We start from the raw sequence: 23,040 nt of genomic DNA on the forward strand, positions 1-23,040 counted from the left end.
AGTCATTTCAAGTCGACTCTTATTTTTTCTATCGTTTCTAGATGACTGTGTTGATAGAACTAGTTAAAAAAAAAAAAAGTGTTCCTCACGTGAAACTGAGGGGCGTAGTGTGCAGGGGGAGTAATTGGATAAGCCTGCGGTCAAACTTCTGTACAGCCTTTTTGTTGGCAATAAGTGGTAAAGCTTCGGCCATGTGTGAGTATTTGGTGCGCAAAACTAACCATCATAGTTCTATAAAAATGTAAAATTTGTTATGATTTGAAACAAATGCAATTATGTTTGGTTGAACCATAACTAATGGTCAATTATGGTCAACCTAAAATTTTAATTACATCAAACTTGATGTTAGAATCATATTTCCCTTCTTTTATTTTGTACTCTAACCGTTAATTTTACTTAGCAATATTTTAATATTCTCATAAAAGGGACATTATAATACTCAATAATGAGATTCTTTTAAATCTAATCATTGTTCTTGATATTTGCCTCAAAATTATTATATTAAATTTAAGATTTAGGGAGTGAAAAATTATGATTTTGTGCGAATATGTGCTTGCTATATATTCATGTGGTTTTATAATTTGTAAAGCAAATACATCGTACAAACTATTGGTTTCATATAAGTTTATGCTATCTTTGGATGGTGAATGACACAAGTCTACGCCAACTGACCCTACTCAAAATGGTTGATTTTTACTTGATTGGTAAGTCACAGGATCATTTTGCATGTATAAGTGTTCTTTAATTTTAATGATAATTGACATGTATTAATACTTTTTACCGTAAATTTGGAGTTCAAATCTCAATTATACATTAAATTCGATGCAAAAAAGTTGGCAAATGGTTTTTCTTCTTTGTTTTTAACCTTTAGAGAAATATTTTGACTTTTGTAAGCCTACAAAACTTAAAACAAACAAGAACGTTAGTGATGAAAAGAATTGTAAAGTAGGATAAGAGTTACTTGTACTAGATGATTTTCGAGCCAGATTTTTGTCACATACCGACATAGTCGATCTTTACTCATGGATTTTATCAAACGAAAGGCGTCAGAGGGGATGAGCTCTTTACTTAGTGGCATGGTAGCAAGCTCAACATATCCAATCATGGAGTGGTAATGCTCCATCGCCATCATAGTTTCTCTATTTTGGTCACGAATAATAGTCTCAATACCCACCTCGTCCTTAAGCACATTATATCGAAATTCACCGGTATGAATAGCGAGGTCCACCTTTAGATGATAAAAATGGAAGTATTGGGACTATCTTAATAGCAATCATAGGTGCCTCTCTAGAGGCGGTCGGTGGGTCCTAAGGGAGAAATATTTGAACTAATTGATCTCTATTCTTATGAACATAAAATAAAATAGAATCTTTTTAGGGTGAAATTTGGCAAGCTGTTTCAAACTTCAAAATTTTTTTGTTAAAGGATGAAAGTTCCACGTCCGGTAATTTAGGGAATGATCAAGAGTTTATAATCAAAGAATACTCTCTCTATTGGTGAGACCTTTTGGGAAGCCGAAAGCAAAGTCATGAGAGTTTATGTTCAAGATAGACAATATCATACCATTGTGGAGGTCCGTGATTCCTAACATGGTATCAGAGTCAAGCCGAAAGCAAAACCATTGTTGTTCGTCTATCTGCTGTAATTTTATTGTTTTTTCTTGAAATTGAAGGAAAAAATTATTCTAAAAATCAGGGAGTTGGAAATGAAAAATCATGGGAGTTGTGGACAAGGAGAGAGGAGAAAAAAGTTTCCGTAAGAATACAGGAAGATTTTTGCTTCTTCCGTCCACTTGACGGATTTGGAAAACATGTTTTATATTTGGTGGGGTTAAGATTGTGAATCACTGATCGTATTCGTGTTCTTCTTCTTCTTCTTCTTCTTTCACGAATGCTCCGGAAAACTGCTCGTATTTGCAATCATTTTCCTCTCTGAGCGGAGAAAGTTATTTCATCGTAAAACTCGGTGAGTTGCTACTTCTGTCTTCGATGATTTTGCTCAATTAACTCTCTGCGCAACTCACCGAATCTGGCTCCGAAGTTCCGTAACTTTCTTCTAACTAGTTTGCCGAATTTGAATTTACATTAGATTGATTCTATGATTTCTGTTTAGAAATTTTAGGCGATTATAATAAAACTTTCGAGGTTATTGTATTTGATTCTTGTATTCTTTCCGTGTTCATAGCATTTCTTGTCTTGCTTTCGCTCGCTGCTCGAATCTAATCTCCATTGCCGAAGATGCTGTGGTTTGTTTAGTATACAGATTATAGACTCGGTATTTCATCGACGGATTGTGAATCGTTTACTAGATATTAGCTAACCTTATCGAAGGAAGCAAGAATAAAAGTTCAGGTTTCCTGTTGGAATTTTTTCATATAAATAGGTTTTAGGATTTGGTGGAAGTGAAAAATCGTTCGATGTGTTGCGTTTAGACTTTCTAACCCTAAGTTTTCGTATTAGCTCAGCTATTTTCCATATTCTTGGAGAAGAAAGTTAAAGAAATATATGCTATGTTACGATAAGCTTTCTAGGATGAGATCGATTCACTCGTTTGGAGTTCTATTTGTCCTGTAATCTAAACGTTGGGATGTTTCTATTGAATCATGAACCTGCTCAATCTCTCTTTGTGCAGATATATTCGTGTTCGTCGAGTGAAGCTGAAAAACTAATAGCCCAACATCAGCATTGGGCGAATTTTACTTTAGATCAGATTATTTGGGGTCTGTAATTTCGTCGCAGATGGGTGCATCTGAAGCAGCTCTGCAGATCTTTTCAGGAGTCATACCTCGTGCAGTATGTTCAAATCCGCATTCGAACAATTTCGACTCCACATTTTCGTTTAAATCGCAAGTGAAATTTGTGAAGAAAAGGATCCAGAGAAATAGGCATTCGTCAAAATGTTCGAGTAGGCTATTACGAGGGATAGAGACAGGCTTTGGTGGGAAAACGAGATGTAGTCGTCGTCTGTTATATAGTTGTAGATGCCAACAAGCAGAAAGTGCAAGTGGTACGACTCCAGAAGGTGGAAATGGATCGTGGTTCGTGGACAGTACAGAGACGCTGCATCCAATCAACAGCATACCAAATGGATCAAGTGCTTTGGAGTTTCAAGATGATCAGTTTGCAAAACAGGAAACCAAGAGTTCAATTTCTAGTGGCACAAATGGAGCAGTTGGAGATTCCTTTCATAAGATTAGTATTGAGTCCATCGAGGATGAGGCGTGGGACTTGCTTCGGGAGTCCATTGTTTATTACTGTGGCAGTCCGATTGGAACGATTGCTGCAAGGGACCCGACTAGCTCTAATTTACTGAATTATGATCAAGTCTTTATACGTGATTTCATACCTTCTGGTATAGCTTTTTTATTGAAGGGAGAGTACGATATCGTTCGAAATTTTATCCTCCACACGCTTCAGTTGCAGGTAATCTAAAATGTATTCATCAATCAGTTAGCTCATGAAGGTCGTGTTTAGTTACCTTCCATTGTTTTTACTTCTCTGATTAATGCTTGCAATTTGTTATTTCATAGAGTTGGGAGAAAACTATGGACTGTCACAGTCCTGGTCAAGGATTGATGCCTGCTAGTTTCAAGGTCCGAACCGTTCCTCTAGATGGTGATGACTCAGCAACAGAAGAGGTTCTGGATCCCGACTTTGGGGAGGCAGCAATTGGCCGTGTTGCACCTGTCGATTCAGGTACATCGACCGTCATGTATTTCCTTTAGAAGAAAAGTATATCCATTGTATTTCTATATCCGAACGGTCACTCACCTGTCTCTCTATTAGGATTGTGGTGGATAATTTTATTGCGCGCATATGGAAAATGCTCGGGCGATTCCTCAGTTCAAGAGAGAATTGATGTCCAAACTGGGATCAAAATGATCTTGAAGCTGTGTCTTGCCGATGGCTTTGATATGTTCCCTACTCTATTGGTAACTGATGGTCCTTGTATGATAGATCGCCGTATGGGAATTCATGGCCACCCTCTTGAAATCCAAGTAAGAATCTACCAAGTTCTTCAGCTCTCTCACTTTTAATTGCTTAATGTATTCAATGGTTGCCATGGCATTCTAAAAGCTTTCAAATGAAATCGATGTTTTTACTTTATGCGCCTTAGATTTTGTTTCACTGATCATAAATCTGTAGCATGGTTTGTGTTCTATAAATTACATGGTAGAAGTGTAAAGATTTATTCTTTTTTCCTCCTATGTAGGCACTTTTTTATTCAGCATTACTTTGTGCACGAGAGATGCTTACTCCTGAGGACGGATCAGCCGATCTTATCCGTGCGCTGAACAATCGTCTGGTGGCTCTTTCGTTTCATATCAGAGAGTATTATTGGGTTGATTTGAGAAAACTAAATGAGATTTATCGTTACAAGACAGAAGAGTATTCATACGATGCAGTCAACAAATTCAACATCTACCCAGATCAAATTCCTTCGTGGTTGGTGGAATGGATGCCTGATAAAGGAGGTTATCTAATTGGAAATTTGCAACCAGCTCACATGGATTTCCGATTCTTTTCTCTGGGAAATTTGTGGTCCGTAGTAAGTAGTCTTACTACAACAAGCCAGTCTCACGCCATTTTGGATCTCATTGAATCCAAATGGGGGGATTTAGTTGCAGACATGCCATTCAAGATTTGTTACCCTGCTCTTGAAGGTCAGGAATGGCAGATTATCACTGGCAGCGATCCCAAGAACACGTAAATTTTACTCGACTTGATACTTTTGATATTCGTTAATGAAAAAATTGCCCCTGTTTTCTTGTTATCGAAATTGATTTCTGTTAATGCAGACCGTGGTCGTACCACAATGCAGGTTCGTGGCCGACATTGTTGTGGCAGGTATGTTACTCTCGAATTTCTGATCTTACGATTATGCTTTATATGGAAGTGTTGCTCTTGGTGAGGTAATTAAACACTACTTTAGACCCTTAAATACAAGCAAAATTCCATTAGAATTCGAGGTTTAGAAGCACATTATGAGTTTCTATATGGGTAGTTCGCTTTGTTCTCTATAACAATCATTTTGTTAAACAATCTATTCAAGCTTTGGCACAAATTTTGTATTCCTCTATTTGAAACTCTCCTTGACAACAAAAGCATATATAATATGGATACATTTATGTCGAATACAATGTTGAAGTGTGTGATCTTACCCTTCTCAGCTCACAGTTGCATGCATAAAGATGAACAGACCAGAAATTGCAGCAAGAGCCATTGAGATTGCCGAACGTCGTCTGGCTAAAGACAAGTGGCCTGAATATTACGACACGAGGAAAGGACGGTTCATTGGAAAACAAGCACGCCTATATCAAACCTGGTCAATTGCAGGATACCTCGTGAGCAAGCTCCTGCTTGCCGAGCCGAGTAAGGCGAAGATGTTAACAACTGAAGAGGACTCGGATCTTGTCAATGCCTTCTCTTGTATGATCAGTGCCAGCCCGAAAAGAAAGCGCGGTCAGAAAAGCTCAAATCCGACTTACATAGTTTAGGTTGTTGCCCAGAACAAAGCTTGGTGTTATATATTAAGCCACTACTTTGAAGTGGGTGCATCTGGAGTTGGGAGCCAAGGGGTTGGCTGGCTGGCTGCTACTCCCCAAATTTATGCTCTAAACGTATTGAAATTGGATACTTCATATAGGGCAGTTGTGGCGTATTTGTTAGCTACCATTTATTGAGTGGGTAAGTCGAGTTTATGCAGCCTTATTCACATATATATTATAGATACACATATTTAACTTTGTCCGACTAACGATGCTTTGTTATATCCCTCCTTGTGGGTGTAATCTGTAGAACCATAATGTAAATTTATATCAATAATTAAAATAAATCTTGTATGGTGTATCAATTGTTTGAATAGCTCAAGTAAGATGATTTGATCAAGGACCAATTTTCTAAGTTCGTGAAGAAATAAAGAACCAAACCCATCAGAGATTTTGACATTTTAAATGGTATCTACGACTAGTAAACCTAAAGATAAGGGTAGTTAGTTGATTTATTTTAGAGCTTAGGATTTATTAGCTAAAGATAAGGGTAGAAAATTTACCCTTTATTTTGGCATCATCCACCATTAGTCCTTCCTGTTTCTCCTTGTGAAGAACCAAAAGAACTCGAGAAGACACCCCACCACCCGAAGTGTATCAATCTTCTTTTGATTAATTGTGAAAATGATCTTCAGTTGTTGGAGAGGGAACTGCAACAGAGAATTCACAATGGCCTCCAATTTTTCGAATTCATGCCATAGCAGCAGCAATTCCTTGTGTTCGATATAATAGCAAAGGCGTTTTAAAGCATCCAAAAAATTAAGACTAAATTTATAAACTGAAAAGAAATTCGACATTCAGCTCATCATAACACAGGGATAATGTTGGAAAAAGACTACATTGTGAAAAACAAAAATTCCAATCTAAAATCTTGAAGAATCTCTGAACAACATTAGACTTTGTCATTATACTTAATCGAAAAGACTGAAGCCCATATCCTGCAAAACAGTGAACAGGGAGTTAGAAGAAATTACATGAACTATAAAGATGGTGAATTAAAGAATAGATGTTTGTTCTGTGAGGTTTTTCGGCCTTACAGGCAAACATTTAACGTTTCATAAGGTGGGGAATCTCTAAGCATTTCCTCGAATATATTTTCGTCAGATTATTGCTTTCATTGGTTAATAATAATGTGAGAATTTCGACTGTTAACATGCAATTCCAAGCAACATTTTCATAAAGATTTAAGAAACTTACATCGTCTGATTCCTCCTTCTCTTCAACCTTCTCTTCTTTCTTTGACTCTGCAGCAGCAGGGGCAGCCGCACCGCCACCACCTCCAGCAGCGGCAACTGCCACAGCGGCACCTCCACCAGAAGGAACAGATGCTAGCTTTTCTCTTCCGGATGCAATGAGCTCTGTAATATCCTTACCCTTAACACTAGACATCAGAAGCTCGATTTTGTCCTCATCAACTTCCGCTCCAACTGCAAAATGGTTCCGGAAAGAGAATTATGACACCATTCGAAATATTAATCTTTCATGTAATTCAATATCCAAAGCAAATGCGATAAATGAAATTCATACACATAACATTGCATTAGAAGAAAAGAATTGCAGATTCAAAACATAAAAAAGCATCAAAATGAGAGAGTTCAAAATAACAACAATTAAAAGTATATCAAATTAAACCTAAGAATCAGTCTTCAGTATAATTGCTCTATTCTCTTAGACAATCGAGAAAATGTAGGATAGATACAAATTACATATAATTAGAATATAATCATATCCAGCCACAGATAACAGCCATTCTTCCTATTGTTCCTCAAACATGAATTGATTATTAAAAGAAAGCACGTTTAAGCACGACAATAATGAAGACAGTCAGTAATCAAATACGCATTAACTCCAAAAAAAAAAAAAAAACGATAATCATTTAATAAAATTTGAAGCCGAACAGCTCAAAAGAAGAGAGAACAAACAACAATAGCTACCGCAAACCATCAAAAGCGAAACTCCATAGCTTGACATAAGAATTGAAACGAAGCAAATCAAAGAACAATAACCTAAATAACAAAACAATCCTATAAATCTAAAATCGAACCAAAAATTCCTTCTAAACCTTAACGATGAATCGAAAAAATAAACAAGCGGGGAAAGAGCGAGATGCGGATTTTACCAGATCCAAGAATATCCTTCAAATCCTTAGCAGAAGGGCTGGCATTGCCTCCCAAAACGGCGAGCAAATAAGCAGCTACAATTTTCATCCTTAGCAGAAGCCAATCGGAATCAGGAGAAGGAAAATGAGAGAGTTCAGTTAGGGTTCCGTAAATGAAGTCGATGGCTTCAAATTATATTATATAGCGGCGAGAGAGGTAGGGTTTCTAATTCTTTCAGTTTCGAGAATTTGGAAGCACCTGGGCGAGAAGATTGCGCAACTATCAATGTTTTGGGCCGACAGGATTGAATCTGGGCCTAATTTAAGTAGCCCATCAAGCCCAACCCATTACTTCCACCCTCGTCTATATATTTTTGTTTTAATCTTTTAATTTTCTAAAAGAGAGAAATTTATGGCAAAATTTTAAATATTTTTATATTTTTTAAATAAGTTAAAATGTTTAGTATTTATATTAACATCAATGACATTTTTTCTTTTCTTTTTTTTTTGTTAATAAATATTATTTTGTATGATGTAATACAAAAATATAAATTAATCTCTTATTTCGATGTCTAATTTATAGATATGAAAAACTAAGGTTGAAAAAATTGTTGTCAATTAAAAGTAATATTATACTTTTTTTATAAAAAAATTTGTAAATGTAAATTTTCAATTTTAAAATTTATTTGGAATCAATTCTAAATATTTTTAATGCTTTTATAATCACTTAAAATTCATTTCAATAGTCATCCTCAATTTAAATTATATATAATTTTAATTAAATTTATGGAACTCAAAAGTCCTCTTAGATACCAATATTCGAATTTGTCTCAAATTCTAATAAATAAAATTTGTCTCAAATTCTAATTGATATCCCTAAATCTCGAACAAGAATGCAAAATGTCACAGTCATGTTAGCTCAAGGTGTGTTGCATGTCAAATCCATCATATTGTACTACTTTATCACTTTCTTTCATTGTTTTCATGATGTATAGTTTTTTTATTGTATTTTTTTAGGGGTATGAATTTTCGGTAAAATCATGTCTGTAGACTTGAAATGTCTTGTAACGTACGATAAGATGATACTTCATAATGTACTAAGGGAATTCGACTAGTCATCAATTTTTTCTAGTTTATCCAAGTCTTTTCTGAAAATCTCTCTACCTCAGTTTGTAATCCTTCTTCTCAAAACGGGACCAAATGTTTGAGTATACATCATCTAGTCCGAGACACACTAATTTGAATTGATTGACTCATTTAGTGGTGAGGGTGAGTGTTGCACGATTGTTTGCAAACATCTCGAGAAAGTGCAATTGTGACATGAAATATATGGTAGACTTGTAGGCACAAGAGTTTGTGTAACGCGGTATATACAAATATAACGCAAATTGAAAGTCACCTCGTCCCAGGCTGTCTCATTCCTAATTACCTCATTCTCAAATAGGTAAATACATCGTTGAAGCACGTGCAAGTCAGGCGAGCCTCCTCGCTAGATTTGCGCATGAACAATCAACAAACCAAAGAATTCAACAACAAGAAGCCATGGAAGGCATTCTTCATTAAATCATCAATCATCTCAAAAGCAAAGGTCAAAATGAACAAACAATTGGGGCAAAACAAAAACGTATCTGTAGAATAAAGATAAGTTTTAAGGTAGAAGGTCATGCAAAAGACGCTCCAATAAAAATATTACAAGACTAAATTGCCAAGTTCACGTACTATTACAACATTATTAGCTTCAGGAAGCAAAGACCTTACGCAATGAACAGCAAATTTCCATGGAGTAAATTTTAAGCAGCAGCCACAGTCTGAGCAGATGCTGCTGGGGCGTCGTCTTCCCAGTAGGCAGTCTTCTTCCCAGTTTTCGAAACGGTTTGGAAAACTACATCGCGACTCACATTGCCTTTCACAGTCACCTTTTGTGCATCTATGTCGATGTCAAATGTTTCGACACCTGAACATGGTAGCCAAGCACTTTGAGTAGGAACTAGTTATTTGTTCAGAGGGTTCATATTGAATTGGTAATAACAAAGGTTTATGAGATTAGACTAAAGGGTACTCGATTTCGGAATATTGATAGATTTAATACCCACCAAGCATCATTCAAGTATTCACTTTAAAAGTTGACGCATGGTCATCAAGCATATTATGTCCAGCATTTCCTAATATGCAAAAGTGGTTTACCCGTTCAAAAGTCTACATATTAGTGAAAGAGTAATGCTTAGCTGCTAGTTGTGGCTGCAATCTTTTTTTGCATCCCAGTCCTGTGGCTCAAATTTTATTCTTTTTAAGCTTCTTTTTTTCACTATGGCTGGACTGGATTACAAGAAAAATGGTTACAGCCAATTTTGCAGCTAAGTATTACTCTTAATCCAAAACTTATTACCGTTCTACAGAGTACAAAATATTGAAACATGCAATAATCGAACTCCAAAACTCGACCCTCATGCTCCCATACATAGATTACACATCAAACAAGAGCACAGCACATCATGAGACAACTAAAATTTAGCAAAGGAAATACAAACCTTCCAGTTTCCCCAAGACCCTTTTGACTGCTCCAACACAGCCCTGACATGACATAGCAACCTTGAGGACAGTAGTCTGCACAAAAACAAAATCCAAACTGTTTTTATTAATAGGGATCAAAGAACTCAGCTAGAAGAGAAGAGTGGAATACGGACTGCCTGATACCAAGAAATAGTTAGCACTTAACAGGACAAGAGTACTTAATATCAACGGTCTTTTATCCAATTCCAAAACAGAAATTTACTCATCCAAGTCTATCTAATGGGACTTGTATCCATGAGTTATATCCATAAATATTCTCCCTGTTTTTCAACAACTCCAGCTTCCAAAATTAACAGAGATTAATAATTAAAAAAAACGCACAAAATAGAGCAGAACGTCCTAATTTGGTTAATCGGGAAAACATTCATCAATGGCCAAACAAATTATCAATATATGATCAACGTAAAGCTTCCTTTGTGATTGATTGACCAATTGCTAACCAATAAATCAATATGCGATACTAACGAAATACTTCTATGGAGCTCTCTCAGAAGTAGATCTCATTGGCTCGGTTACAGTGATTTCCCCCACTCGTGTCAGATTCACATTAAATGAAAAACCAAATGCATAAATCCTCAGGGAAGTAGATGAAAAGAAAAAAGGCAAAATGCTAAAGGACTTGAGCATGTGCAAGTCCGAATCGCGAAATAAGTACAATTTATGCAAGATATCAACACTCGCGCGAGCAGTTCTTTCATCACTGTGGCTTTTACGATTTCTTTTTGCGCATAAAAACATCCAATAAGTTATGGATTGAAAAAATTTCAAAAAAAAATCTTTATAATTCAATCTAAACAAACGATTCATCGTCCAAGCTGCAGATTTGAATTTCAAAAAGAAAAAGCTTGCGTATCTTCGATCTCCAAATCATACGAGAAACGGAGAGAGAAAACAAAAACAAAAGATAAGGATGAAAAAGGGAAATGAATCTTCAACAATCGGATACACGAACAAATAACCCATAGATTCGTAGCGTACCTGAGACATCGTTACAGATTACAGAAATTCAGAAGAGAAACGAACGAAAATGCAATCGAAAATTCGCCCTCGCCGATCTCTGCGCTACTGGGTTTTGCCGGGCTTTCACGGGGCTTTAATAGACTCTGTCTAATGGGTCGGGTCAACCGAAATTTATAATAATTATAAAAGGCCGATTCCTAACAGGATAACTTTCCGATTTAAACTACCAGTCAAGGGCCCTTTCGTCATTTCACCTCCTCCAATAATAATGATATCCGCCCAACCATGTCCATGACTTTTATTATTTTATATTAATAATAATAATTATTATTATTTTAACCAATTTTTAAAGAGTATTAATTTTGAAATTTATTGCCACAAATATAATTAAAACTCAACTCTGGTACAATTTTTTTAATTATACTTGGGTATACTCTCTAACACAATTCTTTTCCACGTCATTTAATAAAAGCAAAATTTAATTATATTATAAATTTAAAATTTTTGTAAATATCATTGATTTTCTTTGTTTCTTTTCATAATTCAAAAATCATCCACCTAATTAAAATTATAATATTTTATCAAAATAGATTATTTTAAAAATAATAATATTATAATTTATATTAATTTTAGAATTTTTTTCCCTCCATAATTCAACACGACAAAGGTGGAAATTTACCAAACCACTTTGACTCTCAAAAAAAATTTAAATTACTTTTCTCTCCTCTTTAAATTCTTTACCAAACTCTACCAAAAATAATTAATAAGGAATCTTTTTTTAATCATCCATAAATATTTTAAAACATATATAATCAAACACACAATAACTTAAAATTTAATAATAGATGGAATGTTTAAATATTTCAAAACCATAAAATTTATATTTATTTAATTTTTTTAAACATACACTCAAAATATAGTTTGTTAAATTTTCGCTATCTAAACGCTTACCATTTAACTTTGAATTTAACATACTTAAAGCTATGATACAGAAACTGCGCGTTCATATAATTAAAGTCAACTTAATTATTAAAAAACACATTTTAATTCCAAATTCTTTTTTTTTTTTTTTTTTGTGCGTGGAATCTATCAAGTAGTGGTTGCACTACTCTTGCTGCGTGTATTTGCACTTGTACTACAAAACACACGTTGTATAACGTTCGCGTGGAATATTAGTTTCTTTCTCAGGTTCCGTATCTACGTCTCCAAGTTTATTTTTATGGAAAAGTTTGAATTTTGTATTCGTGTTTTAGAACTTGTTGTTTCGTACTTATTTAGTTTTGATTCACGGGATTCATAGAGTTTATAATTTAGTCCTTCCTTTGAATGTGTTTTTAGTTTTTCGTGCGACTAATGTGAATACGTGAATAAATAATTAGAAAGTTTATAATAAATAATAATAATTAGATTTAACTTCAAAATATTTCAAATAATTTGTTTATTTCATCGTAGAAGTTTTGTCATGCCGGAGGGATATCAAATAAAATAGCTCAAGGCAAAAAAAAAAAAAAAAAAAAAAAAAAAAAAAACTATTAAAGTCAAATATATTACATGGTTCAATTTATTCCTTCGATTTACAGATTTGAACAACATGTGGTTTTATATTCTATTTGGTTCAACAGTCGTAGCGTGGAAATGAGTTATCGACTGTTGAGATGATGGTAAATATTTCAAAATTTATTTACATTTCAATTTATTGTATGTTTTCAGTTTGTTATAATAAATTAAATAAATATATTAAACTAGTTTTAAATTATTTAGATAATTATAAATTTAGTAATCAAAATTCAGAAAGAAGGGAGACTTTTAGGTGGAAACTTAATCAATCATTAATTAATATTTTTTCTTTGGCATGGGACCCTATTTACTTTAATGTTATGGCCAATGAAACCAATGTGATAGCTAAAAGTCTATATACCACAAATAACCATTACAAGATATACAAAAAAAAAAAAAAAAAAAAAAAAAAAACACGTGATGATTTGATTTTCTTTCTCTAGTCTAATTGCGTTTGTCTTATTCACAATGGATCGACAAAGACGACTTTTGTAATTAGTCCTACCCCTATACGTAATCAATCACCGGGAAACAAACGTATAATTTGGACTTCGATATGATCTTATTCTATTTACTGTATTGGCAAAGGAAATATTTGAGAGAATAATTTGAATTGTTACGTATGGTACTAGAGTCAGACACTGGAAGGTAGCAGTAAGATTGGACGATTACAAATAATATAAGAATTAGACACTAGGTGGTAATAGTGAGCTTGAATTGTTACAAATTATATATGAATCAGACACTGGGTGGGTAATAATAGTGAGCTATGTTGATATGATAAGGAATCAATACAAGGGGAATAAGATTCGGATTACCTTGTTGATCGAATATCTCAAGGCAAGAACACTTGTTTGAGATTCGAATTCACTCCATAAGTAAGATCGATCATGTCTAGCTTGAATGATTCTTGTTGATCAAATATCTCAATGCAATAACACTTGTTTGAGATTCGAATTCACTCCACGAGCAAGATTGATCATGTCGAGCTTGAATGATTCTACATGCAACCTAAACTACATAGAATTGCAAAGAAACTTAACTATTGTCTAAAGAAAAGCACAAATGCTTCTTTTACTATATTTTTCAAACTTTATATAGTCTAAAAAATGAAACGCATTCCAAGAGTTGTAATATTCATACTTTATAACCATAATTAGCCGTTATGTAAATGTAACCTAAAGTAAATAAAAAGTCTTGAAATACAATAACTCTAAATTGTAACCCACCCAAAATTTATAACAATCAAACTTCATTCTTCTTCAATGTGACATGAATTGAAACATCTTTCGATAATTTTGACAACATTTTCTTCACATCTTTGTTGAAGTATATTGTATGATTGATGTATTTTGGTTGATATCCTATCTGTTTATATTTATTATTTATTAATGGAATAATTTTGATAACTTTTTTTTAAGGGGAACATATAATGAAGCCCCTAAAGGCCAACCCTCCTGAATATTGGATCCATGAGGCCCAACACTTGGGACTTCGCGCAGTTCGCACACACAAACAAACAAAAAAAGATGCGAGAGGATATCGTGCGCGTCGCAGGCACGCAACCTTTGACATGGTCTGAAACCATTCAACCTTTTCATCATCAAAGCGAATCGTACCCGTCGCCAAATTCTCTCTACACTCTTTTCTGATTTTTCTTCTTCCGCCTCCGTCACGGTGGTCGAAAGTCGAAACCCTAATCTCTAAATGCAATTCCGATCCCGAAATTCGCCTGCTACCTCGATCTCCTGTTTGGGGGCCTTTATTCTCTGATATTTCATGACTCACTTTGTGGCAGGACTTTAGTGTTCTCCTCTTTCGTCTCCCCATGGAGGGCTCTGCGGTTGAGGATCTCGGAGCACCGGAGTCATGGGAGGTCGCGAATTTGGACGAGGCCATGAGCCGATTGATGCTCCCCTCTTCGTCTCCTACGAAGAATTCCAAATCATTGGATAGCTCTTTTGACGATGCTGCTCCAGCTTCTCATTTTTCATCCGCTTCATTTCCCTCTCTTCCCTCCTCGGTTTCTTCTACCATCGAGAGGGTCCCCGAGGATGTTGTCAATCAGGTTGATCAGTTCCTTCTCGAGGCTTTGCATAACCCTCGGGAGCGTCTATCAAGTAAGTCGTTTATTTAGCTTTCCTGTATTATGGATTGCTTTCGGTGAAAAGTTGCAGGATACGGCCATCTCGAATTTTGTGGAAAATCAATACTGTGGAACCTATGCTTAGAAAGAAAAATAGAATGTGTTTTAGTGTCAAAGACCAACTATGACAAGTTAAATTAGGAATCTAAAATGGTTTCAAGCCACATATAGAATTAAGTAATTTAATGTCAGAAAATCTATGGCCAGGTAGCTGCTTCATTGAGCTGGAATATCTTGGGTGCTTTGATAAAAGGGATAGATTTTGTGGCTTAATGCACTATAAGCTTTCATCTGGGGTGACAATGAGCAGAAAGACAAGGGGGCTATTTAAAGGAAAATAGTTTTGGGAAAGGCTCTTAGATTTAGATGAATTTCATTCCTCTGGCTGGTCTCCTCTTTCCAATTCCATTTATAATTATACTCCATCTCTATCAAATCAAAGTGGAGTCAGTTTTGTTACTCATAATTTATGGGCACTGTTTATATTGTTGAAAACATGGTGTTTACGATTTATACCCCTTGACGGATGATATTGAATATTTATCATTGCTTTAGTTTTGCGCATGGAGCAAGATGTTGAGAAATTTATCCGGGATCCTGCTCGACAACAACTAGAGTTCCAGCAGTTGCCTACTTCATATTTACGGCTAGCTGCCCATCGGGTTGCCCAACATTATTCACTGCAGTCCATGGTTCTATTGGACAATAGTTTACCTGATGGATCTGGTTCCAAAATTATTGTTAGTAAGACTTCTGAATGCCGTCTTCCAGCTATCCGCCTTGCAGATATTCCCGTAAATCTTCCAACGGAGGAAAATAGTACCATGAAGGTTGCTATCAAACAGAGGCCACAGAAACGGTCTCAAGTAGCTAAAGATGCCAGTGCCAATTCATCGAAAACAAGTGGCTCCAAAAGTGTGGAAGAAAGGAAGGAGGAGTATAATAAAGCTCGTGCTCGTATATTCAATTGCAGCAGTAATTCAGGTAGTCATGCAGGTGTGAAAGTAGATGCCGATCCTAGACTACAGGATAGTTATCGTGGTTCCTTGGGTGCTGCAAAGGTTGAGGAGAAGATGATTTCAGGAGTTCCTGATGCAAATTTTAGTAGGGGCTTGATTGACTGTTCTACGAGTAGCAGTAGAATAAGTAGAAGTAGGACTGACAAGGAGCTTCCTATAAGGCAGGTGCACAAACCAAATAGTAGGGTAGCCATTTTTAGAGATCGTGAGATCGATATCAAGGATCCTGATTATGACAGGAGCTATGATAGGTACGGAATGCAATCATTTTTTTCTTGGCCTGATCTTAATTTTTTTTCAATTGTCTGCTTCTTTTGGTAGGAGATGGATGACCAGGTTTTTGAATAGATCTAAAGCTTCCCATTTATTCTCTCTTGACCTCTTTACCGTGTTTCTTTTGAGATAAACAATTTGAATTAAATACATTTTATTATTAATTGGTGACAGTTAGGGTTCTCTAAATTTTTTTTGAGGATTAATCGTGTGCGAACATTTATTACAGAACATAACTTTTTATGATACACAAAGTAAGGTATTTTCAAGTCATGAATCAACTGCTAGACGATGAAGTAACAAGCTGTTAATTGACAAGCGTGACTTTCCTATTTAGAAATTTTAACATCAGAGGTGCATCCTGACTTTTATTGTTGGGATAGTAATTTAGCCAAATTTCTGGTTGTAAAATCCTTCTTCAGGTATATGCAGAGATTCGACCCTGGGTTTGGCTTCAGTGGCGGCCCATACACCGTGCAGCCCATGTATGCTCCTGCAGTGAACTACAACACTGAATTTCCACAACTTGGCTCTGCTCATAGACAGGCTGTTTCAGAATGTCAGCCTAGACCACTCTCTTCCCACGTACCTGGGCCATGGAATGCCCAATCATCTCCTGCAGGTTTGGGGTATGGTCATCGAGAAGCAATGGTTAGACCTTTTAATCCAAATGTCGATGCGCATTCATCTTCTGGTGTATATCTGCATTCCTCTCAGTATCCCGGTCAGCAGACTGGAATGCATTTTATCCATCCTCATGAACAAACTTATCAACCTTTTACACAGGTTTGGACTTTTCAACTGTTTTATTGAATTTGAATTTTTGGTGCAACAAACTTTTTATTCCAAAGCTCTTCTCTTTCTTGGATATTTGTGCTGGTGATATTTCATCAGTAGCTATCCTACCGCTTGTAAGTGACCACCCCACTGGACGTATAACTCTACGAATCTTCTTGCAAGTGATTGCAGTTATAAGTCTAAAAAGGGCAGTTAGTCAAAGAAAAAAAAGAGAAACTTAGTCGAGCAAACTTCCCTTTTGTGCGTACTTAAAGACAATGTAGCAGAGTGTGTTCTTTTTCACTCACACACCATTTTGATCCTGATCTTATGATTTTGCAGCAATACCAACAGCAACCAGATGCAGGTTTTGGTTTAGCACGGCCCCGGTGAGGGGCATGGGCCATGCCTGCTCCCTGCCATCTGGTAGTTAAAATATATCGTGGGCTTTTTCAGTGCACATTTATTTACTTGAAATGGCAGGGGGCAGGCATAAAGAACTGATGTGGGCATAGAAGAAGGATTTACATTTTCTGGGACTTGATATGCTTCTTCCCACCATCAGTTTCCTGGGAGCTTCTTGCATCTCTTATGGTTGATGAAGAAACTCATTGCTTTGGAATTTGCGCTAGTAGGCTGAGCTGTTCAGGTTGCTCTTGCCACTGATAATGATGAAAAGTTAAATAGAAGAATCAACAATCTGCTGGGAATGTTCCTGCAAGATCTTGGACGAAGGTATGGGATTCTTTTAACGTTATATTAACTGCCACCCTGCCTACCCAACCCACTCACTCTCTCTAAGTTGAACTTAAAAGAAACGTGATAAAATGAGAACGGGGGTAAAAAAAGTGTCATTCTGTAATATTTGTTGGCTTTTTGTCTGTGCATATAGTTGTAAGCATTAACAAAGAATTGTCATTTTCTCTGGGTTCTGTAGTTGTTCTAACTTTCTAAGGTTACAGTCAATGGAAGGTGAGATTATTGTTGAAAGGATGTTGGAGGCTGTTGATTCTGAACTAGGGGATTTCTTCATTTCATGTTTGGTCTCCACAATCCTGCACTTTGCACTGTCGTACGTGACTTTTAGATGACCATCTGTTCGTGTTTTTGATAGTCCTAAATGGATATTCCGTAAGCTATATGACATGGAAAATTATGTTGGTCTCTAATGTTTAATGATTTTCTTCTATGGCATAGCCATCCTGGCCTATCATCATCATATCTCTAGACCAGGAATCATTTGCATTTTTCCTGAGATTTCTTTTGTGTCATGGATGATTGGTTTAATATCTTGTTGAGTGTTCATGACTGGTTTAATATCTTCTTGGAGTATTCTTTTGTTTGGCTTCTCATCTACCATGAGGTTTTGTTCCAGTTCTTCAGTAATTTTGTCGACATTTTCAGCATACGGGAGGATATGGTTTTTCGTTGTTGCAAAACTAGAGCTGTGCTTGTAAGAATGCCAAAAATTTGGTGAAATGGAATGTCATGGAAGAAAGATCAGTCACACAACCCAGAGAAGATCAAACATGGGAAAAATGTTCGGATCAAGTGAGATCCGTTGCTTCTGCTCGAGTACCAGTTGGAAATCTCAGAATTTCGTCAACATCGATTTCTTGTTTTTGCTCTGAACTCTACCAAATCCTGTAAGTGCTCAGATTAGTTTTGATTTCATTTTAATGATGCTACCACCAGGGAAGATCCTTAAAATTAACAACACTTGATGCCTTCTTGTTGCAAGGACAAAGAAGGATTCGTGGGACGGAAAGCGTGTTTCATTTCCTGATCATCTTTAGCAGTTCGAGCAAATCTGGGAATCGGCTACACATGGGATCGAGTGGCAATTTCACCCTTGATGGGCAGGTATGAAATCTTTAGAAACGCAGCCTCCGTCTGCGTCAAGCTTTGATGAAAAATGGAGGGTGCTCTTCAAGTTCGTACTTCGAATGTAAGTTGAGGTATATGCCTCAACCAGCTTACGGCATACACCATATCTTCAGCTTCTCTTAGCCTGAAGAATCTCGGTATTATTACTTCAACACCTTTCTATATTTTGTTTAATATAATTTTAGACTGATTGTATACGATGAATGTTAATTATAGGTTTTGAACATTGTTGTGGAGAAGAAGTTGAGACTGTTTGGAAGTTCTCTTCAATTTTCTTTCTGATTTTTTGAAAAGATCATTGAAATTTTGTTTATTCAAGTGCTTTTCCCTTGGTTTGGCCCACACCCCACTTGTTGAACATCCAAAAAAAGGCTCCAAATGTGGCAGTTTTTAAGCTTCAAATAGGGTATTAGTTAGTCATCTTAGTGTCAAACAACCGAAAGTCGAATTCTTTATGAAACTGGAACTCCTTGGATTGAAAAGATAGAAAATCAATAGAACTGAGTATGTTCTTTGGAGTTTGAACCCATAAATAGAATGAAATGAAATAATGGTGAGGGGTCAAGGTACCACGGGGGGATAAGCTTCATTATCGAGAGGGAAACAGCCCGGATCACTAACTAAGACTTCTAAATGACCGCTTAGTGATAAAGGAGGTAGGGGTGTAGAGACGGTGTAGAGACAACCAGGATTCCTAAAGAATTCTAACAAATTTTCCTTACATTCAGTTTTTATAATAATTATTATTATTAAGTAAAGGGTTTATGATGAAAATATACTTGTTTTATCTTTTAAATTAGACTCCATTTTCTTTTCATTGAAAATATAGTAATATAATTGTGAAAATTGAGGCTTCAAAATGGAAATTATCTTAGTTTTTTTTTTTTTTTTTTTATAATGAGGACCTCATCCTTCCTTCTTATCAATTAAATTATCACAATTGTTTTATATTTGAGGAATATATATATATATATATATATATATATATTGGACACTATATTTAAAAAGATAAAAGAATTAAAAAATGTACAAATTTTATCCATTCTATTTATATAATGTGAAAAAAAATTGATTTAGAAATATTATTTCAAAAGATAATAGATTCAAATATATGCTAAATGGAGCATATATTCAGCATAACTTGAAAAGTAACTATTTTATTTTTTAATTTGAATTTCACTATTGAAAAATCTAAAATCTAATTTGTTAGGCTATTTATTATGTGTTATTATAAAATTTCATTGATTAGAGAAATTAACCTTTTAATTGAAATTATTTTAAAATTTGAAAATATAAAATAAGAGACTATATATATATATATATATATATATATATATATATATATATAAATTGAAACAAATAAAGCAACCTAATAAAAGAACTAATAAATCAAGAGGAGATCAAAATATAGTGGAAAAAATAGATAATTAAATGTGCATTAATTTTATTAATTTTTTGGGGGGGGGGAGAGGATTCGAACCCTAATATTTAAATATACTTATTATCTGCACTATAAATACTGAAATCCGAATCCTGACAATCCACGGCAACCCATCGTGTTACGTTCATCCGTTTTCTCTCTTCTTCGTCAGTTTCCCGCCAAAGTTGAGAGTTAGGGACTTCCACAGGGGAACTATTATCCCTAGTGATTCTATGCAACCGGAATTCCTTTGTTTGTCTGCGATCTTCGTTTTGATGCATTTTCTCTCCATTTCTTCTCTTGCTGCGATCGAAATCGATCGGGGAAATCCACCGTCGTACCAATCGCGCCAAATTTCGTTCCTCGAATTTCTTTCTTGTGCTACAGCTTTCCGATGCCAAAAGGCTAATTCCTTGAGATTTGGCATTTCGATTATCTGCTTCTTTTTTTTTTTTTTTTTCTTTTTCTAATGGCTCTATTGCTGCCAGGAGTTTAGAGTTTCGGTCCTTTGTTTTTATCATGGAGCGGTCTGCAGCAGAGGATCTCGAAGGTCCCGAGTCAGGGAGGTCGCTGAGATGGATGAGGCCTTGAAACGATGAACTGGCCTCCGCTTCTACCAATCAAAATTCTAATGCCTTGGAGCATTCCGTTGGCGGTGCTGCTCGCTCAGATCGTTCGGTTCCTGCTGAACTGTCCGAGGATTCTATCACTCAGGTTGGTCGGTTCCTCCTTCGCGAGGACTTTCAGAATCCTAGAGGATGTAATTTATTATTAATTTCAAGTCGTAGCTGTCTGTTATACTTGTCCGAATCATTCCACTTAACATCATGTCATTTGTGCCGTATTTGTTTCTGTTGGTGCTGATTTCTTGAAATAATTCTCTAATAGCGTTTTCTAAGGCAGATTGAATAAAATCGCTTATGATGTTGTAAGTTGCATTTTCTTTTATACATTTACTGATGGCTACATTGAGTGCGCAGAGGTTGTAGTATAGGTAGTTTTTAAACTTGATTTTTTAGAAGAATCCTCTAATCGTTCTTTTGAACAAGGCAGATAGAATAAAATTGCTGATTGAGTCGTAGGTTTTCTTTCCTTTCCTTTTATTTTCTATTTTCATTTACGTTTAAGTTGAGTTCTCAGAGGCGGTGTTCAAAATAGTTTTTCCTCTGATTTCTGGAATAACACTCTTATAACATTTTCTGTACAAGGTAGATAAAATAAATAGCTGACTGTATCGTAGGTTTCATTTTCTACATGCATTTATGTCTAATTGAGTTCTCAGAGGTGGTGTTCTAAGTAGCTTTTCCATACGATTTCTGGAAATAACTAACTGTCTAATAACATTTTCTGTGCAAAGTAGATAGAATAAATTGTTGACTGTATCATAGGCTTTCTTTCCTTTCCTATATGCATACATGTATACATTAAGTTCCCAGTGACGGTGATCTAAGTAGTTTTTTCCGTTTGATTCTCCGAAGACGTATTTTCCATTAACATATTTGGTACGACACAAATTGAAGAAAATTGGCGACTAAATATCATTGGTTTCCTTTCCTTTTCTATATGCATTAATGTCTACGATGAGCTCACAGAGGCGATGTTCTTAGTAGTTTTTCCATTTGCTGGACGTTTTAATATGTTATGCTGATACCTTCGATGATTCAAATTCTTTTCATTAGTAAGTTGGAGACTCCTTGCATTATCTATTATAGCTTGTTGTATTCTTAATTTGTTTGCTGTGCTTTGTTGGTTTATTAATTAGCTAGTGTTGTTTGGTTGGTTAATTCGATGGAAAAGGCATGGTAAATACATTTTTAAGCCCTTGCTACATAACTTGTGAGTCCCGCGTGCTTTGTTGCGAGCTAATAGTACTGAGTTTCCACAGTATGTAGGTCGCCCATGGTTTACGCGATTGGCGCGGCATATAAAGGTATGGTGGTTTAGAGAGTTATTTGGCCTTATAGTGCAAGCGTTGGTGCAACACTCCAATCACGCATATTTGTGAATTCCTCTCCTTTTGTTCATCAGCCCCTTTCTCAGGTAATAAACCCTTCCTTCTGCATAACTTATTTTGCCATCTCCCTTTATTTCCGTTTTAGATTATAAGAATGATTGAGAATCGCAACAGATAAGAGCTCTCCTTTCCTTTTGCCTCCTATGATGTTGAGATGTTATTTTCTCTCTATCTCCTCCGTAAAAGAATACAAAAGCATATGATATTAGGTAACCAACTCGTTTATTATTTTCATGCTGCTATCATCTCGAGTAATATAGTATTGTATAAAGCACGGTTATAACACAGTCGTTTGGCATGTAATTGTAAGGTCCAGTGTTTAATAATATGAAGGTGGTAAGGGGAGTCATTTGCTTGACTTTGCTGCTAATGGCTTCCTCTCATAGGCACCAATTTTTGTTGACATCTGCATCGTAAGATACGAATTCCTTCTCTCTTTGTTTTCAACTGTACACATTTTCATTTTCTTAGGATTTAAAAGATTAGATTGCAAATTAAATTGTGGGTAAATGAGGTATTCTGTGATAAATTTTATGCTTTTTTCTTTCTTAATTTCAAATCTCTTAAACTTATTGTTGTATTTAAAATCCTGAAAATTAAAACCAAGTTTCAAAATTTCAAATTCCTTCATGGAATTCGAACTCTTATCTTGTCTCTAAATTCCTACAAAAATTTTAGAGAAAAATAGATTGAAATAAATTTCAAATGTACCCTTAAATTCGAAAGTTTTTTCTGGGCAGGCTCTGACTCTGACTTTGAGATTAGAACAC

General features: G+C 35.5%; 4 protein-coding genes and 1 long non-coding RNA gene across 8 annotated transcripts; 3 read left to right on the forward strand and 2 right to left on the reverse strand.

The window, feature by feature from the left end:
- Nucleotides 1-1,690: 1,690 nt before the first annotated feature.
- LOC111795340 (neutral/alkaline invertase 3, chloroplastic) lies at nt 1,691-5,862 on the forward strand. Its single transcript, XM_023677699.2, has 7 exons — nt 1,691-1,965; nt 2,632-3,422; nt 3,530-3,695; nt 3,786-3,997; nt 4,213-4,706; nt 4,799-4,847; nt 5,171-5,862. Exons 2-7 carry the CDS (start codon nt 2,739-2,741, stop codon nt 5,495-5,497), a joined length of 1,932 nt encoding a protein of 643 aa, XP_023533467.2. The 5' UTR covers nt 1,691-1,965; nt 2,632-2,738; the 3' UTR covers nt 5,498-5,862.
- Nucleotides 5,863-6,288: 426 nt separating this feature from the next.
- LOC111795356 (large ribosomal subunit protein P2) lies at nt 6,289-7,846 on the reverse strand. The gene is made up of 3 exons (XM_023677725.2): nt 7,668-7,846; nt 6,746-6,975; nt 6,289-6,486 (listed from the first exon to the last, which is right to left on the reverse strand). The coding sequence occupies exons 1-3, from the start codon at nt 7,753-7,755 to the stop codon at nt 6,460-6,462; spliced, it is 345 nt and encodes a 114-aa protein (XP_023533493.1). The 5' UTR covers nt 7,756-7,846; the 3' UTR covers nt 6,289-6,459.
- Nucleotides 7,847-9,171: 1,325 nt separating this feature from the next.
- LOC111788625 (copper transport protein ATX1) lies at nt 9,172-11,356 on the reverse strand. Its single transcript, XM_023669030.2, has 3 exons — nt 11,196-11,356; nt 10,175-10,250; nt 9,172-9,600 (listed from the first exon to the last, which is right to left on the reverse strand). The coding sequence occupies exons 1-3, from the start codon at nt 11,202-11,204 to the stop codon at nt 9,437-9,439; spliced, it is 249 nt and encodes an 82-aa protein (XP_023524798.1). The 5' UTR covers nt 11,205-11,356; the 3' UTR covers nt 9,172-9,436.
- Nucleotides 11,357-14,276: 2,920 nt separating this feature from the next.
- On the forward strand, nt 14,277-19,149 carry LOC111788598 (uncharacterized). Of its 3 annotated transcripts, XM_023669010.2 has the most exons (7): nt 14,277-14,854; nt 15,436-16,150; nt 16,595-16,958; nt 17,292-17,684; nt 18,354-18,595; nt 18,691-18,973; nt 19,053-19,149. In XM_023669010.2, the coding sequence occupies exons 1-4, from the start codon at nt 14,563-14,565 to the stop codon at nt 17,340-17,342; spliced, it is 1,422 nt and encodes a 473-aa protein (XP_023524778.2). In that variant the 5' UTR covers nt 14,277-14,562; the 3' UTR covers nt 17,343-17,684; nt 18,354-18,595; nt 18,691-18,973; nt 19,053-19,149. The 3 variants fall into 3 exon arrangements, with proteins under 3 accessions (XP_023524778.2, XP_023524786.2, XP_023524762.2); XM_023669018.2 differs by having other exon boundaries at nt 18,325-18,595; nt 18,691-19,149; XM_023668994.2 differs by having other exon boundaries at nt 18,691-19,149.
- A 1,093-nt stretch (nt 19,150-20,242) lies between these two features.
- On the forward strand, nt 20,243-22,673 carry LOC147793814 (uncharacterized). 2 transcript variants are annotated; one of them, XR_015411749.1, is made up of 3 exons: nt 20,343-20,970; nt 22,142-22,479; nt 22,581-22,673. It is a non-coding gene; the product is annotated as an uncharacterized LOC147793814 (long non-coding RNA). The 2 variants fall into 2 exon arrangements; XR_015411748.1 differs by having other exon boundaries at nt 20,243-20,970; nt 22,142-22,673.
- Nucleotides 22,674-23,040: the final 367 nt, after the last annotated feature.

Source organism: Cucurbita pepo, chromosome 1 (genome assembly GCF_057944985.1).
Source record: "Cucurbita pepo subsp. pepo isolate OVF chromosome 1, ASM5794498v1, whole genome shotgun sequence".
In the NCBI taxonomy this organism is placed as follows: Eukaryota; Viridiplantae; Streptophyta; class Magnoliopsida; order Cucurbitales; family Cucurbitaceae; genus Cucurbita; species Cucurbita pepo.

Coding starts and splice junctions, on each gene's coding strand:
- LOC111795340 (XM_023677699.2), top strand. CDS start 2,739: ATGGGTGCATCTGAAGCAGCTCTGCAGATCTTTTCAGGAGTCATACCT. Junction 3,423..3,529: donor TCCACACGCTTCAGTTGCAG/GTAATCTAAAAT, acceptor GTTATTTCATAG/AGTTGGGAGAAAACTATGGA. Junction 3,696..3,785: donor TGTTGCACCTGTCGATTCAG/GTACATCGACCG, acceptor TCTCTCTATTAG/GATTGTGGTGGATAATTTTA.
- LOC111795356 (XM_023677725.2), bottom strand. CDS start 7,755: ATGAAAATTGTAGCTGCTTATTTGCTCGCCGTTTTGGGAGGCAATGCC. Junction 6,976..7,667: donor GAAGGATATTCTTGGATCTG/GTAAAATCCGCA, acceptor ACCATTTTGCAG/TTGGAGCGGAAGTTGATGAG. Junction 6,487..6,745: donor AGAAGGAGGAATCAGACGAT/GTAAGTTTCTTA, acceptor ACTGTTTTGCAG/GATATGGGCTTCAGTCTTTT.
- LOC111788625 (XM_023669030.2), bottom strand. Junction 9,601..10,174: donor GGTCTTGGGGAAACTGGAAG/GTTTGTATTTCC, acceptor TACCATGTTCAG/GTGTCGAAACATTTGACATC.
- LOC111788598 (XM_023669018.2), top strand. CDS start 14,563: ATGGAGGGCTCTGCGGTTGAGGATCTCGGAGCACCGGAGTCATGGGAG. Junction 16,151..16,594: donor TATGACAGGAGCTATGATAG/GTACGGAATGCA, acceptor ATCCTTCTTCAG/GTATATGCAGAGATTCGACC. Junction 16,959..17,291: donor CTTATCAACCTTTTACACAG/GTTTGGACTTTT, acceptor ATGATTTTGCAG/CAATACCAACAGCAACCAGA.